Source organism: Mirounga leonina, unplaced genomic scaffold, assembly GCF_011800145.1.
Source record: "Mirounga leonina isolate KUSES-001 unplaced genomic scaffold, KU_Mleo_1.0 Mir_154, whole genome shotgun sequence".
NCBI lineage: Eukaryota > Metazoa > Chordata > Mammalia > Carnivora > Phocidae > Mirounga > Mirounga leonina.
In genome coordinates, this window is record NW_023270389.1 from 57814867 (window position 1) to 57830628 (window position 15762).

A 15762-nucleotide genomic window follows, 5' to 3' on the forward strand; every position below is an offset into this window, starting at 1 on the left:
GATCTTTGTCCCTGTTTTGAAGAGAGACTGGACATAGATTACTCTGTGCTAGAAATAATCAGCTGTCTATTTGATTTGAGCTTCTGTTTGGAGTACTGAGTTTCCTTCTAAAAATTCTAGTAGAGCTAGTCCCGGGTAGTAGTCAGAGGAATCAGCAAAGCAAGTTATTTCCAAGTTTGAAGAAGCAATGACAAAAGAACTTTTAAAATAATGTATTTGATCAAAATTTGGCAATTAGTGAAAACCTTGCTCTTTATCACTTACCCCTTCTCTTTAGTCCATCTTTGAGGAGGAAGGATTAGAGAATTTGACATAGGCAAAAGTGAAGAGGTCCTGAAGAGCCCAATTATTACTGCTTTCTTTGTATAAACCATGCTGTTAAATTAGTGTGGCATGTGTGAGCACACGTGTGTGTTTCCTAGGGTTAAGCCTTTAGGAAAACCATCTATTATGAAATATGGCATAGACACAAAAAAGTTTATTAAAATGTTTATGTTGAACTGATGTTTCCCTTCCTTTTCATTAAAACTTCCTCTTTCCTATATGGGTTCTCCTAAGCCCCACTTGTCAGTCAAATTAATTGTAGCATTTAGATGCAATCACAATTCTCTTCCTTTTGGTTCTCAGAAGTTCCATTGATAGACCACGAGCTCATGCTTTCTTTATGCCCCGGAACTTCATCCATCCCATTATTGAATCTTAAAAATTAAATGACTCTAATAAGTATCCAATCGAAAATTCTTGCCACTTAAAACATAGAGTCCACTGACCAGTCTCACAACTACTCTCAAAAACTGAGAATTTAGGGGCGCCTGGGTGGCTCAGACGGTTAAGCGTCTGCCTTCAGCTCAGGTCATGATCCCAGGGTCCTGGGATCGAGTCCCGCATCGGGCTCCCTGCTAGGCAGGGAGCCTGCTTCTCTCCCTCTGCCTCTGCCTCTCTCTCTGACTTTCATGAATAAATAAATAAATAAGATTTAAAAAAAAAAAACAAAAACAGAATTTATATACCAGAAGTCCTTACTACCAGTGTGGGTACTAACATCCATAAAAGTACAAATGATACAAATCACTTGATTAGTTGATTTCTTTATCAAAATTTCTAACCAGTCCTTACTGAAAATTTCATTAGGTAAATACTCAATGCCAGGTCTAATAGGCCTGGGTTTCAGCTCAACTCTGCTACATATTAACTGTGAGACCTTATTAACCTTTGTCTCTGGGCTTTAGTATTTTCAAGAGTAAAATGGGGATACGAGAGTATTTACTTAATAGGATTGTTGTAAAGATTAATTGAAATAATGTTTTAACTCAAGACCTCGTCAATGATTGGTGTAAAATTAAATAAATGTAGGAAGTTTCGGAAAATGGTAAGCTTATTAATTGAAGGTAGACCTAAAAAGTACTTTCTTAGACCAAACTATACCTGCAAAGAGGGTATACTGTGTTAACCTATTTGCACACCTTCTGGGGTAGTAACTGTTGGAACTCTTGAGGCTTTCACAGATTAAACAGAAAACAAGCTGCTTGGGGTGAGGGTCCAAAGGCGGGGTGGAGAATGCTCAATAAGAGATAAATTCTTTAACCTAATCTTTTTTGTGGTTTGGCATTCATTTCAAAGAAACACTGATCCAAAGTACATCAGTGCTATCAATTCTCCATCGTTAAACAGGTTCTCTTTTTTTTTAAGTTGTTCAAACGATGGTGAAAGGTTGAATCTTAACGTGGATTGACCTCAAAGCCCAGGTTCCTCTCCATGAAGCAAAACAGTTTCTACTGGAGCTTGTTTGTATAATGAAACAGAAATAGAAAGCACTGGTATTTAGATGGGCTTTCTCCCTAAGGGGTCTGTTTAATTATATGAAGTATGATTCTAATTATATTAAGACTGGTTTCCACAACTAGCATCAGAAAATTTTCTTGACAAAATATAATTAAATGAATCTCTTTTCCTCCCTTAAGACAAATGTGTTTTATAACATTTTGAAACACACAGTAAATGTAATTATAGGGCTGGACTTTGCTTGAGAATGATTACTTGCTTTTTCAGTTCAACTTTTTTAAATTCAAGTTTTACATATGTGTCACTAAATGTTAATTGTAGTTGTGACATACATAAGAACAGCTAGAAAATCAAAACGTGATTTAAGCTGTTAGAAAATATGCAACCCTCTTAAAACATATTTTGCCAGTGTCACATTGGATTGAGAAACCCAAATCCAGTGCCACATTGGATTGCAAGTTATCTTTGGGGTGAATTTGATTAGAAATGTGCACTTGCCCAATCAAAAAAGACGGGTGTGTAATTCTTCAAACAAAAATTTACCCAACAAAAATCCCTAAAGTTCTGAAAGCATAACTGATAAATTTCATAGTTCTGGTAAAAGCCATAATCATTATTGATCAAAATTGGGTGTTTGCTTATTTAGGAGATACATGGCTTTAGGATAACCTACTAATTATTGCCTAATTTCAGCCACCCTCTACGAGGTCAGAGAAAGAGTTATGAAAACTACTTTGGAGTCAGTCATATCAGTCTCCCAGACCCTTGCCCCACATGAGGGATGGAGAACCTGAAACAACCAGTCCCTGTAGGAGATAGGCCGCTGGGACTGGTGGGGGAGGGGAGGGCAGTGCCAGCCAATCAGAAGCATGGTCAGTGAGCGGGAAACAATGAGCTTCTGATGAGGGTGTGGCCTGGAAAACGGCTTTTAGACAAAACTGTCATTTTATGGGCCATACACAGACATGGCACTTTTGTCTTCAGAATAATGTCACCCAGGCCCCTTTTCTGTTTTCTGCACTCCTGAAAGATCTAGTACCTGATCTAGGCTCTGGCTTTCCCTCAGCCTTGGAGAAAGAGGAGGTATGTGGTGTCTCAGTAGGAAGAATGGTTGCAAAGGTAAAGGTGAGGTCAGCCCTCTGGGAAGAAGACAGGTATTGGAGCTGAGAGGAAAGTGGGAACTCCTTGGGCTAGGTATCCTAGATAGATAGACAGATGTAAATCTCTGTGTCAGTCTTTTAAGTGAGGCTAGAAACTTGGAAGTCTTAAATGTTGCCTCATCTTATGTATCCTGGATGCTCTATTTTGCTGGCTTGCCATCTTTACCTCTGTCCTGCAACTTCTCCCTTGATAGCCTACTTTTTATTGGTCCTCAAATAGCAAATGCTACCGTGTGAGGGGGGTGGTAGGAAGATGCTCTGGAGGAAACAAGGACATGTAGAATATGGTCTCTAAGACAGGAGTTTACAATTCACAGGAAGATATAAGCAGATCAATAGGTAAGGATGTTTAAATAGAAAATAAGGCATGTACATTTATAGACACTAAGTGTCCTCATAACTCAGAGGGAAAGTTGCCTTGGCTAGAGTGGTCTGGCAAGCTTTCCTGACACATTATCCCTTTAAGTTCAGAGTATCTCCTCTTTGGGCTCTTGTAAAACCTGATTTTACATAGTGGTAACAACTGGTTGAAAGCTGAAATCTATTAGAAGTTTCTAGAAAAGGTATTTAGAGAAACCATAATGGATATAATCTTTAGTTTCATTTTCATTTTTGGATACTGCTGAGTTTTAAGTAGAATAAACCCACACACTTCTTCCTTCTTTCAGGAAACTCTATCTTGCTGTATCTTTGGGGTCTCATCCGCCTGCTTTCTCTTTCAGTCTTTCCGATATCCTCATTCCTCATTGCTTTCATGCACCCTCAGTGCCTGCTCTGTTCATGCTTTCTTCTTGACTGTGACTGAGTTGGCCAAATAATTGATGACACCACTATCAACATGCATTGGAAGTACTCTAAAATTAAATGTATCTTTTCTCTAGGTCATTAATATCCCCAAGGTGTCATAAAACATATGCAAATGGGATGTAGCAAGGTGTGGTAGAAAGAATATGGATGTTCAGATCCCGCCAACCTGGGCTTTCCAGCTGTGTGGCCTAAGGCAAATTAATTTCTTTGAATTTCAGTTTCTGTGTCTATAAAATGGGGGGGGGCCTACCTCACAGTGCTGTTTTGAGGCAACCAATGTAAAATGCTTCACATAAAGAGGTCTCAATAAGTTGAAATGTGCCACAAAGTAAATATTAATCTACTCTTCTAAAATAGAAGTTTTCTATTGTTGTTTTATGAGTGTTCATAAGACAAACTCTCAGGTATTCATTTTAGATGTCTGGGCCTCTTCAGCTCATGAACAAATCATTTTCTTACTCTAGTTTCCCTCATACATTTGTCATCTTAGTGGCCAAATGCATCTACTTTCCCTGCCGTAGTCATAAACTTAAAAAAAAAAAAAAAAAAACCTATCCAAGTTCTCAGATCACCTTATTTAAAACAATGGCATCTTAGCAATCATCTTTCCATTAAATGTAAGAATCACTACAACCTTGCAGGCAAGACAGCTGTGGTGTCCCCTTCACAAGGAAATCCAGTGCTTCCCAGACTGCCCTGTTGGGGAGTTTACATTGTTAAATTTGCCTCCCAGTGATTGCCAGCCATCGATCCTAGTTCCTGCTTTTGGAGCAACAAAAAATAAATCTAACCCACTTTCCACACAGTGTTCAAACTAAAGCAAGATGGTCTACACTGTGCATTTGAGGAGGGTATGGTATTTGCCAGAATTGACAGGCTGGAAGCAGGGTTGCTAGATAAGATGTAATAATTGGGATATATTTATATTTAAAAATTGTTCATTGTTCATTTAAAATTTAAATTTAACTGGATGTCCTATATATTGTGCTCATTCTCGTAGTCTCACAAATGGTAGCCAAAGAAAAATCTGTTGAGAAGTCAGTGAGCACGGCAGGAGAGGGAATAAAGCTCCAGCCCTGCTCAGTTCTCTTCAATCCTACCTCAGTTCTGTGGCTGCTTAGCACACCTGTGCAAGCCTTTTCAGAGCATCCATGCCTGCAGAAACCTATTAAGCTCATCCGTTCTTTGATAAACTGACCCCCTCTACTGAGGAAAAATCTCCAACCTGCCTTTACTCCTCAATCCTCTTGTGAACTTTATTCTCGATTAGCCACACTCAATCCCTACCTGAGGGAAATAGTAGAGGGATTAGTATGTGAAAAGCAGGGGTCTGCATTAGACTTTGCACAGGGACCTGTGTCTCCTTGTTTCTTCACAACTTTCACATTTCCAGATATTGGAAGATAACTAGCATTTCACCTGAATGTCATCATCTCCTGACATTTCCAATCTCTCCCATCACTCTTGTTCCATTGTTAGTGACCTTCAAATAAAGTGGGCACAACTAAACCCAATGCTCTGGATCAGATTTGAACACTACTCATATACCTTAAGATGGCATCATATCCAAATGGCCAATAAACATATGAAAAGGTGCTTAATTTCATTAGTACCACAAAGTTCCCCACAAGGGAAACAAAGCCACACATACCACCACTCACCTACGAAGATGGCTAAAATTTTGAAAGACTGACAATAGCAAGGGTTGGCCAGGATACAGAGCTTCTGAACTCTGATATCTTGCTTGTAGGGTATACATTGGTACAACCAGTTTGGAAGACTGGCAGGATCTATTCAAGTTCAATATATGTGTATCCTGTGACCCACCAACTCCACTCCTAAGTAGATGCCCAAGGAAAATGCACACGTGTTTACCAAAACACATGTACAAGAATGTTCTTAGCAGCATTGTTTCTAATAGCCTAAAACTGGGAACAACAAATAGGTCAATAGTACAATGGATAAATATTTATGGTATAATCAGCTGGTGGAATACTAGATAGCACTGAAAAGGAATGTTCTTGATATACAAATAACGTGGATGAATATCACCAACATATGAGAAAAATGAAAGAATATATATAGTATAATTCCATTTGTGTAAAGTTTAAAAACATAGGTAAAGATAACCTGTGGTGTTAGAAATAAGGAGAAGGGGTTACCTTTGGGAAAAAGGCCGGGGCGGGGGGGCGTGCCTGGGCCATGACATGAAAGGAGCTTCTATAGTGCTGGTAATGTTCTCTTTCTTGATATCAGTAGGAATTACATGGATTGTTCACTTTATAATAATTCATAAAGCTATACACTTATGAATTGTTCATTTTCCTGCATGTTATGCTTTAATAAAAGTGTTTTTTAAAAGACAGCATGGAGGGACGCCTGGGTGGCTGAGTCGTTAAGCATCTGCCTTCGGCTCAGGTCATGATCCCAGGGTCCTGGGATCGAGTCCCATATTGGGCTCCTTGCTCAGTGAGGAGCCTGCTTCTCTCTCTCCCTCTGCTGCTTCCCCTGCTTGTGCTCTCTCTCTCTCTGACAAATAAATAAATAAAAATAAAAATAAAAAAAACAGCATGGAATTTGCAGTAAATCTAGTTTTTCACACCATATGCTGATGCATTTGATTTCATTAAAATTCTACATATAGCACTTTGCCTTTGTTCTTCTGAAATTTTATTATTATTTCAGTCAATTAAGATATTTTAAGATCCTGGGGCGCCTGGGTGGCTCAGTCAGTTAAGCGTCTGCCTTCAGCTCAGGTCATGATCCTGGACTCACGGAATCAAGCCCCATGTTGGGCTCCCTGCCCAGTGGGGAGTCTGCTTCTCTCTGTCCCTCTGCCCCTCCCCCCGCTAGTCTTCTCTCACTCGCTCATTCTCTCAAATACTTAAAATCTTAAAAAAAAAAAAAAAAAGATACTTTAAGATCCTGGAGTGCCTGGGTGGCTCAGTCGGTTAAGCGTCTGCCCTCAGCTCAGATCATGATCCCAGGGTCCTGGGATTAAGACCCACATCGGGCTCCCTACTGAGTGGGGAGCCTGCTTCTCCCTCTCCCTCTACTGCTCCCCCTGCTTGTACTCGCTCTCTTTCTCTTTGTCAAATAAATAAAATCTTTTTTAAAAAAAGATATTTTAAGATCCTGATTCTGTCATTCAGTACATTGGCTCTCTTTCCAATTACATCTTTAAGTCCTCTAGCATGTCCATGGAGGCTTCCCTCTGAGTGGACAATAGAACACGAATCCATATCCTTTAGGTAGGATTGTTAACAATGTTAAAAGATAACCATGTTTTTATCACCTATAATTTTGTATCTTACCCATAAGGATGTGAGAAATTTGGCTAAATGCATTGTTAAAGTCAAGATATACTTTACAGCATTCTCTTGATTTAGAAGTTTAATAACTTCAAAAAAGTTAATAACTTTTCTCTTGGCTCTGAATCTATTTTAACTCCTTTTAATCACCTCCTGCTGATCTAAGTGCTCACATTTCAGCAAATATTTGAATTTTCACAAATATTCCAACTCTGCCTCCCACTGCACACAAGGTAGAATTGCACTTTCACACTTATTTGAAATTGTGTTCACATAATTTTCTTTGGCCAATGTCATGTGAGTAGAATAGAAATATGTCACTTCTGGGAGGACACTTTAAGAATGAGTCGGCCCCATCAAGTCCTAGTCTGGCTAGCCAGAATGTCCCAGCCTGGATCCCAAAGTGAAGGCAATAATAGAGCAAAGCCTCAGACAATCTACAATAGATATGTAGCACAAGTAAGAAATGAACAGGAAATAAGCCTTTGTTATTTCAAGCCACTGTCATTTTGGGGTATTTGTTTATGAAGCAAACCTAGCTTATACTGACTGAAACATATTTACCAGTCTATGTTTTCTGTAGCCTCATCTTTTGAAATTCAGAAAAGAATGTGACCATCTCCAGTTTTCCAGCTCCTCTCTTGTTCTCAAGATTACATCTGTCCATTCCTTCAGTATCTGTGTATATAGGTTATCTGGGGCTGACTAGAATTTGTTTAAAGTGACTTGGTGCTTTATCACTACCTTCTAAGCTTGGAGTTTAATTCTTTATTAGCAATATTTGTTATACTTTTTAATTCTCCATAGTGAAGAAGGCAGAAACTTTGTCCTTATTTCTCTTTTAATAATTTCCTTGATTTTAATAAAGGCTATAACTCCCTCTAAGTTTTCTTAACTTCAGCATTTTTCCTAAGTCTCAGCTTATTCTGGGAATTCAGTCTTCTCCCACCCTTCCTATAAGTCATATAGCACTTACCAAATTCACTATCTGAAATTATTTATTTGATTTACATGTTCTCTATTAACTGTTCCTAGTACATGCTGTGGTTTTTATTGAGTTTTTAAATGCCAGCCCCCCCCTTTTTTTTAACCTTAGGTACATGTCTCTCTATCTTTTGTTCACTTTTTAATATTTGAGTTTGCCAGGGCTTTTCCTTTTAAAGGTTATTCAGTACCTAATATTAAGTACTCAATTTTAGAGGTTTCTATACATTTTAGAGTTTGCTAAATATACTAATGTTTTCCCTTGTTTTTTTTTTTTTTTAATGTTTTTCTTAAGTCTATGATACATGTTAACTATCTCTCTTTTTCCTTCCAATGCTCTCACATACCCCAGTATGACCTGTGTCTGGTTGAAATTACTAACCAGTTTCTCCCTGATGGTCAGGAACAGTTCCTTTTTTTTTTTTTTAACTCTCTTATTATCTGTATCACTTATTCCAGGAACTTGGATTGCTCTGAAAATGTTGGGTATGCTATTTCTGTTCACGGTGATAGAGCATGATTTTTACAACACTCAGGCATGAACATTTAATTGACCCCAACAGCTTAAACGAAGGCCTTAGGAAATTCTGGTTTTCTTAGAACTAACTGGGCAATAAATTAAAGTTTCAACATTTCCCTTTTAACTTACAGTTTAAAGCCTGGTGCATGCGCGCACACGCACACACACCCCTTTGAATTCGTTCCCTCTTGTAATTTAAGACTATACCTTAATACATGTAGTCTCCTGCTTGTATGTGATACTGCTTTGCTTCTCATCTTTATATAAACATTCACCCACATAAACTCACATTTACACTTTTTTTTTTAATTTTCAAAAAGGAGAAAGAACAGGTGAGAGACCAAAAGGGAGGGAGAGAGGAGGATGAACCATGAGGACAGAAGGACAAGGAGCATAGACTGAGCGAATAGTGCAACTGGCCTCTCTTCAACAGGACTTGTATCCTGAGGGCTCATCCCTTCACGAAAATGGATGGACTCATTCAGCTACTCTCTTTTCACTCCAATCCGTTTGTAATGGTGCTCATATATGTCACAGCTGTTGAGGGTTGAAGGCTCAGCGTATGAGGGGTTCTCCATATAGAAAAGTGGCCCTTTTCAAGTGTGACTCAACACTTCAGGCATTATCACCACTCGGTCACTTAAATAAGTAGTCCACAGTTTAGAACAAAGCAAGTGGAGAAAAAGAAATAGGAAAGTGAGTAAATGAATATAAGTCAGATTTCCAAAAAAAAGTCAGATTTCCTTCATTCTCAGCTTTTCTTTGTAGAAGGTCTATTTGGGGACGGTTTGCTGTGACCATAAATTCCTGAACATTTGCCTTGAACATGAGCACTCGAAGAGAAGAATCACAGGACCGGGCCATCGTCAGAATAGCAGCTCATCTACCAGACCTCATTGTCTATGGAGACTTCTCTCCAGAGCGACCCTCTGTGGATTATTTTGATGGGGTCCTGATGTTTGTTGATATTTCAGGCAAGTACAGAGGGAATCTTTCATGTGGGTGAACTCACAGAGCTTGATTGCAGAGCGGGGTGCCATTTTTGAGCTTTTGCGCTATTACAGCAGATATTCCTATGGAGAAAACAGGAGGGAGTAGGGATAGCCCGTGTACCTGGCCCTTTCATTCTTCCCTTCCCCAGCATGTCCAGTCACGGGCAAACCTTTAAGATGCCCCAGTTGCAGGCCTGGAACTTTAGGCTCCATGTCCCTGCCCAACTTCACTGAGTCTAGCTCCCAAGCCCCACACACATTCCAGGCAAACTTGACCTCAGGAAATGGTCTCCCCAGGTGTTATTTACATCTTAACAGTAAACTTGTCACCTCTTCAGACGTGTTTCCATTTTGTGTGTTTTCATTATCATGGAATGGAAGTCCTACACCAGTTAAAGGAATTGCAGTCATCCCTGTACAGGGTGAGGAAATTTGGAGGGAAGAGGTAGCTGGCATCTTTCCCTGATCCCTAAAATAATAAGCATAGATAGGGGAGGCTGCATGTTTGACACTCGACCAGCTGAAGATCATGGAGAAGAAACCTTGCCCGTTCTTAAAAGTTAGGACTCAGTGCCCTCGAGTGAGTTCCTCTTTTCCTGGCTCTGTTTGGTTCCTCCAAGCAGCCAAGGAAACGAGGTGGACATTTATTACAGGTTTTACTGCAATGACTGAGAAGTTCAGCACAGCCATGTACATGGACCGAGGGGCTGAGCAGTTGGTGGAGATCCTCAACCACTATATCAGTGCAATAGTGGAGAGTAAGTGTCCCCATGGGTTTCTGACTTAAGTATGTTTCATTGATTGTTTTCCCGTATTTTTTGGTTATAACCTGACAGAATGCTATCTTTGTTTTCCTCATGAAATGTGTAAGAAACCAATCTTTTTTGAAATACAATACAGTGCAAGTAAAGGAATGTAATCACACCTCACTAATACAGACTATTTGCGGGAAAGAGTGTTTTGCACCAAAGACTGAATTAGTGATTACCTTTAAAGAACTTTAGTTATATTCGATGACTCAAAAAAGCGAGCATCAACATAACCCAAATGTCATTAAGAGAATGCTGTATGAATAGATGAATGATTTTAACTAACTCATCAGTGCTCTGTCTTCTAATGATGAATTCAGAAGCACAATTGACTTTTCAACCTCTGCCTACCATCTTATTTGTATTATTAATTTGAACTATTCATGAAGAAAAGATTTACTCTATTAAGGTAAACTCAGGGTCTAGTCTTTTATCGGGCTGTGAGTTTCCCTAGTAATATCTTAATGTCACCCACTAAACAAAAGTTAATGTTCCTTAAAAGCAGAAACTGTATCTAATTCCTGTTTGTGTCCCACTCAGCACAACGGTGCTCAACAAATTTGTGATGATGCATAAATAGGAGAAAAAAATGCCCACTTATGTCATTAAGCCTAAACAAAATGAAAGTTGGTAATAAACAAAACCCCAGTTGACCATTGTAGTGGTTTCCCAATTTTTGGATTCTCACTTCTGTGGAATCCTGCCACTCATCCACTCACCCATGCTTAAGCCCCAGCTTAAAACATATATTGATCTGTAAAAAGCATTCCACTCCTGAGGACAGGAGTAGTCGCTGTCCTCAGACCTCACCAGAAATCCCACCTTCTGTCCTATCTTTTCCCATTCACAGAAACAGAGCATGTACATCATCTAGTTCAATGTGTGCCTTCTACAGTTGAGGAAACACACTCCAATGGGTATAAGTGACGTGTCTGAGACATCTTTAGTATAAGTTTATTCTCTGAATTGTTGTTCTCTTGACCGATTTTCTATTCCATGGATGAAGAATGAATTCTCATTAGCTTTAAAAAATTGGAGTTTGATTTACCTTATTTTCTTTTTTTTCTCAGAAGTGTTGATTTTTGGAGGAGACATCTTAAAATTTGCAGGTATGGGGGGCTCGCTGAGATGGGAGGGGTAAGGAAGGTGTGCCGAGGGGCCTGTGTTCCAACAAAGGAGACACCTCACAGAAAGCAGTGGCTGGCTTGAGGCATGTTTGAAGAGTAAGTGTCTATAGATTCCAGACAAAACAGACCGATCCCCAGGGCAGCTCAGAAGCCCCCCGGTGTGTCTGTCCCTTCAAGGTGATGCGCTGCTAGCCCTGTGGAAGGTGGAGCGAAGGCAACTGAAAAACATTATCACGGTGGTAATTAAATGTAGCCTGGAGATCCATGGATTGTTTGAGACGCAGGAGTCTGAAGAAGGCCTGGATGTCCGAGTCAAGATCGGTAAGCTTGGAGAAAAGAGAGATGCTCCAGCATTCTGGAAATGGGTCCCAACCCCTGAGGCATCTCTCTCCCTAAGAGAAAACACAGAATATAGTGGAACATAGTGGCTCAGCCCGCCCATCATGTCTTGAACTTTGGAATTAGACTAACCAGAAGGAGTTTTGGCTCCTTCACTTACCAATTAAGATTTGGGCTAATCCTAATATCTCCCTCGTAGGCTCTTACAAAATGTGAGTTTAAGCAGTTAGTATAGTGCCTGGCACATAGTAACCCCTCCACAAACTAGTCTTTATTATTACTATTATTGCTATTATTGTCAGGTCTTGCTGCTGTCAGTCATTTGAAAGAACTGTGTATCACGCGTAGTTCATTCGCACATACAGTTTGTATGTATGTTGTATTTTACAACATTCTATCTTCTGTCGCTCTGGTACGGAAACCTTCAGCTCTCAACTTGAAAACAATCAGAGGGCACATTGTTGGGATGGGACCTACTCCTTTTCCCCAACCTCTTCCCCTCTGGCTGTTGCCTGAAATTCAACCCTAAGGGTTTCTTTTTAGTTAAAGCCTCAGTCTCTGATAAAACGAAAATCTTCTCCAGAAGGAATTACTGAAGTTGTTCTCTGTTGCTTTTAAGTACAAATAAATTGAAGAAAGGATAAAATAACTTTGGGGACTGAGAGGGCCATCTAGAGAGAGTGATGTCACAGAAAGGTGAAAGCTAGTAGCCGAGTTTCTAGCTCAGGAGAAAGAGGAGTTTTGGAAGGCCTGGGCCCACAGGGGCGTCTTCCGACACCTCTGTCAAACTTCAGAAACTACATTCGCTCTGACGTCGCGCAGTCACACCGAGATTTGGGCTGTTCCGAGAACCAGTGCTGCTGGGGACTAACCCAGAACTCCTGGTGCTTGCCTCCTTGCCAGCCCTGGCTGCAGGCCACATCACCATGTTGGTCTTCGGAGATGAAACACGCAGCTTCTTTCTGGTGATCGGGCAGGCGGTGGATGATGTGCGCCTGGCACAGAACATGGCGCAGATGAACGATGTCATTCTGTCCCCAAACTGCTGGCAGCTCTGCGACCGGAGCATGATCGAAATTGAGAGAATTCCAGATCAGAGAGCAGTCAAGGTAGGTGCCATGCTGCCGCTTGCAGAAAGTTCCGTCCGTCTGTGCCAGGGGGCCCCCTGTCAGGAAGCCACTGGGAAGGCCCGTGGCGTGAAGCTCCTGGGCTGGAGACTCGGGTGGGACAGCCTGAGTTAGACTTACAAGGCTTTAGTCCAGGAGCGAAGGCCGGGCATTCAAGAGGAGATGATTAGGCTTCTCTGTGCTCACTGAGGATGTAGACTTTGGGTATGGAGGCCTTTGGTGGAGCTAGGGCCCTTGCTTATGGAAGAGGGAGGGTCTCCTGCCTATTCCTTAGGAGCAGAGGGCTGTTGTTTGAGGGCCGCCATCGGCCATCACTTTCACTACTCAACACCCTCCTAACTCAGGGCGAGGGATCACTGAGGGTGAGAATAGGAGGGGAGCAGGGGCAGCCGTTCAGTGAGGGAAGACTTTCCCCACAGCCCTGCCTAGTAGCAAACACTGTGGTGAGGTTGAAGACTGACTATAAGCAGAATGGTCCTTGGGACTGGACTTCGGGCGTGCGTAGCAGGGAGAAGAGCTGTGCCACCAGCTGAACCCCGGGAATGGACTGCACGGCCCACAGAGAGGCGGTGGAGATCTGGGTAGCCGCTGGTGGAGGCCAGAGGCCCTCCCACATTGTGCCTCAGTCTACCACCCTCACACTCACCCACCACTCTCCCTGCAGTGCTGCCCAGGCTACATGATCTAGCTGGCTAACAATTCCCTGTTCCCCATCTTCTTCAATCATTCCTTATAACTTTAGAAACTGTTTTAATTCTAATTAATTTTAGACTCACAGACAAGTTCAAAATTAATACAGAGTCTCCATATATCCCTTACTCAGCTTCCCCGAATGTTAACATCTTTCATAACCAGAGTGCAGTAGTCAAAAGCAGAAAATTAACATCGGTACGATACCATTCACTAATTAAAGGCCTTCTTTGGACTTCACCAGTTTCCTACTCAATATCCTCAGTGGAATGTTCCAAGATTCTATCCATGATCTCACACTGCATTTTGTTCTTATTTTTACTTAGTCTCCTGCAATCAATAGCAATTCTTGAGTTTTTCCTTGTCTTATTTGACCTTGATACTTAATAAGAGTATTGACCATTTTGATGAATGTCCCTCCATTTGGTTTTGCCTGATACTTTCTCATTAGTGGACTAAGGTTACTCATATGGGGTGGGAGGCAAGAACACCACAGAACTGAGGTTGTATCATTCTGTGTGTCATACCATGGGGTTCCTGATCTTGGTATGAATCTTATTGCTGGTGATGCTCCGCCAACATTTTTGGGCATCATTCCCCTTTGTCCTTTTATCCTTAAAATATAAGAAGGAAATGATATATAGTTTAACCAGGTTTTATTTACATTAAAATGTTACGAGGGAAAGAAAGAAGAAAGTTCTGAGTGGAAAAGTATGCAGGTGAGCCCCCTGGTGTGGCCTTGTGTGTACACACTGAAGTTTGAGATCTTAAGGACTAATCAGAAAGATTTTTAATGTGATCACATCCAAATGAAAGGTCTTTGTTGTCTAAGTATGCCAGTCTCTGTTTACCATGTCCTGGACATGCAAAAACATACTACCTGCCCTTTCTGCTGAGAAATTCTATTCAAAGGACTGGTCAACCCTCAGAATAACCGAAAACTTCTCTTTTTTTTCTTTATTTAGGTTAATTTCTTAAAACCACCTTCTACTTTTAACTTTGATGAATTTTTCACAAAGTGTATGACTTTCATGAATTATTACCCTTCTGGTGACCACAAAAGTAAGTACACTCCATTGACAAGAGCCTTTGCCTCTACCAGTGGTCAGTAGGGTCTTACCAACACCAAGGGCTCTATTATAAGTGGCAGGCCTCCTCAATACAGCTCCCAGTCCTCAGCAGCACACAAAGGGGACCTCCTTCCCATTCCTCACGACAGTGATTCCAAGCACAACCCTCCCCAGGCCCTCCATCTCTGCTCTGGCAATGACTCTTCCCCCTTACCATGTGCAAGTCTGCCCCACAATGAAAGGAAAAATAAAACTTCTATGAACCCTAATTTCCCCTCCGAATTTTCACCACCAGAGTTCTCAGAAGAGTAATCTGTATGTCTGTGCCTCCTTCTTCTATCTTCTCATTTATTTATTCACCCAATAAACTTGGGTGAAAATTGCATGTGCATTGGGGGGCATGTGTTCACCTACTCTTCAGTCTTGAGCCCCTGACATCTAGCTTCTAGCCATTTCTCCTGTCTACTGGGACTGTTGGGGTCAAGGCCACCAATGAGCATCAACTTGCCAAAGCAGGTGACCTCTCTTCAGGCCTCATCCTAGCTGGTTGGCCTTAGATTACTTAGATTACTCTCTTTTTATGGACACAAGCTTCTCCTCTTTCCTTGGGTTCATGAATATTCTTTCTTAGTTTTGCTTTTACCTTAAGCCCCCTGTTTCCACTTAGTCTTAGTCTCCTTCTCGTTCCTTAAATGTTGGTAATTCTAGGGATCTGTCCTTGACCCCTCTAGGTCTTTCCTACTGACCTCTTGGAGATCCATTCCATTCATCCATGCTTGACATTCCTAGGACTCCCAGCAGACTGAGACTAGGATGAGGAAAGGAGGAGCCTAGGGCATGGAATTTAAGGAGGCACTACTCATCGTCTTGCAAGTTGCTTCCTTCACATAAGATCCAGCCCTACTTGCCAGAATTCAGCCCAGACTTTTGTCATGATTTCTAGACTCATAAAAAAAGCTGCCCATGGGTCATCTCTACTGGATGTCAAACAGGTACTCCAACATTAACGTGTTGTTAAAAAATTGTTAAAGACAATTTAGGTGA

The 15762-nt window shown here is 41.1% G+C and overlaps 1 protein-coding gene across 1 annotated transcript in view; it reads left to right on the forward strand.

The window, feature by feature from the left end:
* Window positions 1-8833: 8833 nt before the first annotated feature.
* Window positions 8834-15762, forward strand: part of ADCY10 (adenylate cyclase 10) — a 77377-nt gene continuing 70448 nt past the window's right edge. Inside the window, exons 1-6 of the mRNA XM_035010910.1 lie at window positions 8834-9538; window positions 10210-10314; window positions 11436-11474; window positions 11670-11813; window positions 12735-12940; window positions 14614-14710. Coding sequence (XP_034866801.1) covers window positions 9391-9538; window positions 10210-10314; window positions 11436-11474; window positions 11670-11813; window positions 12735-12940; window positions 14614-14710 — 739 coding nt within the window. The 5' untranslated portion in view covers window positions 8834-9390. The remainder of the gene's footprint in view (window positions 9539-10209; window positions 10315-11435; window positions 11475-11669; window positions 11814-12734; window positions 12941-14613; window positions 14711-15762) is intronic.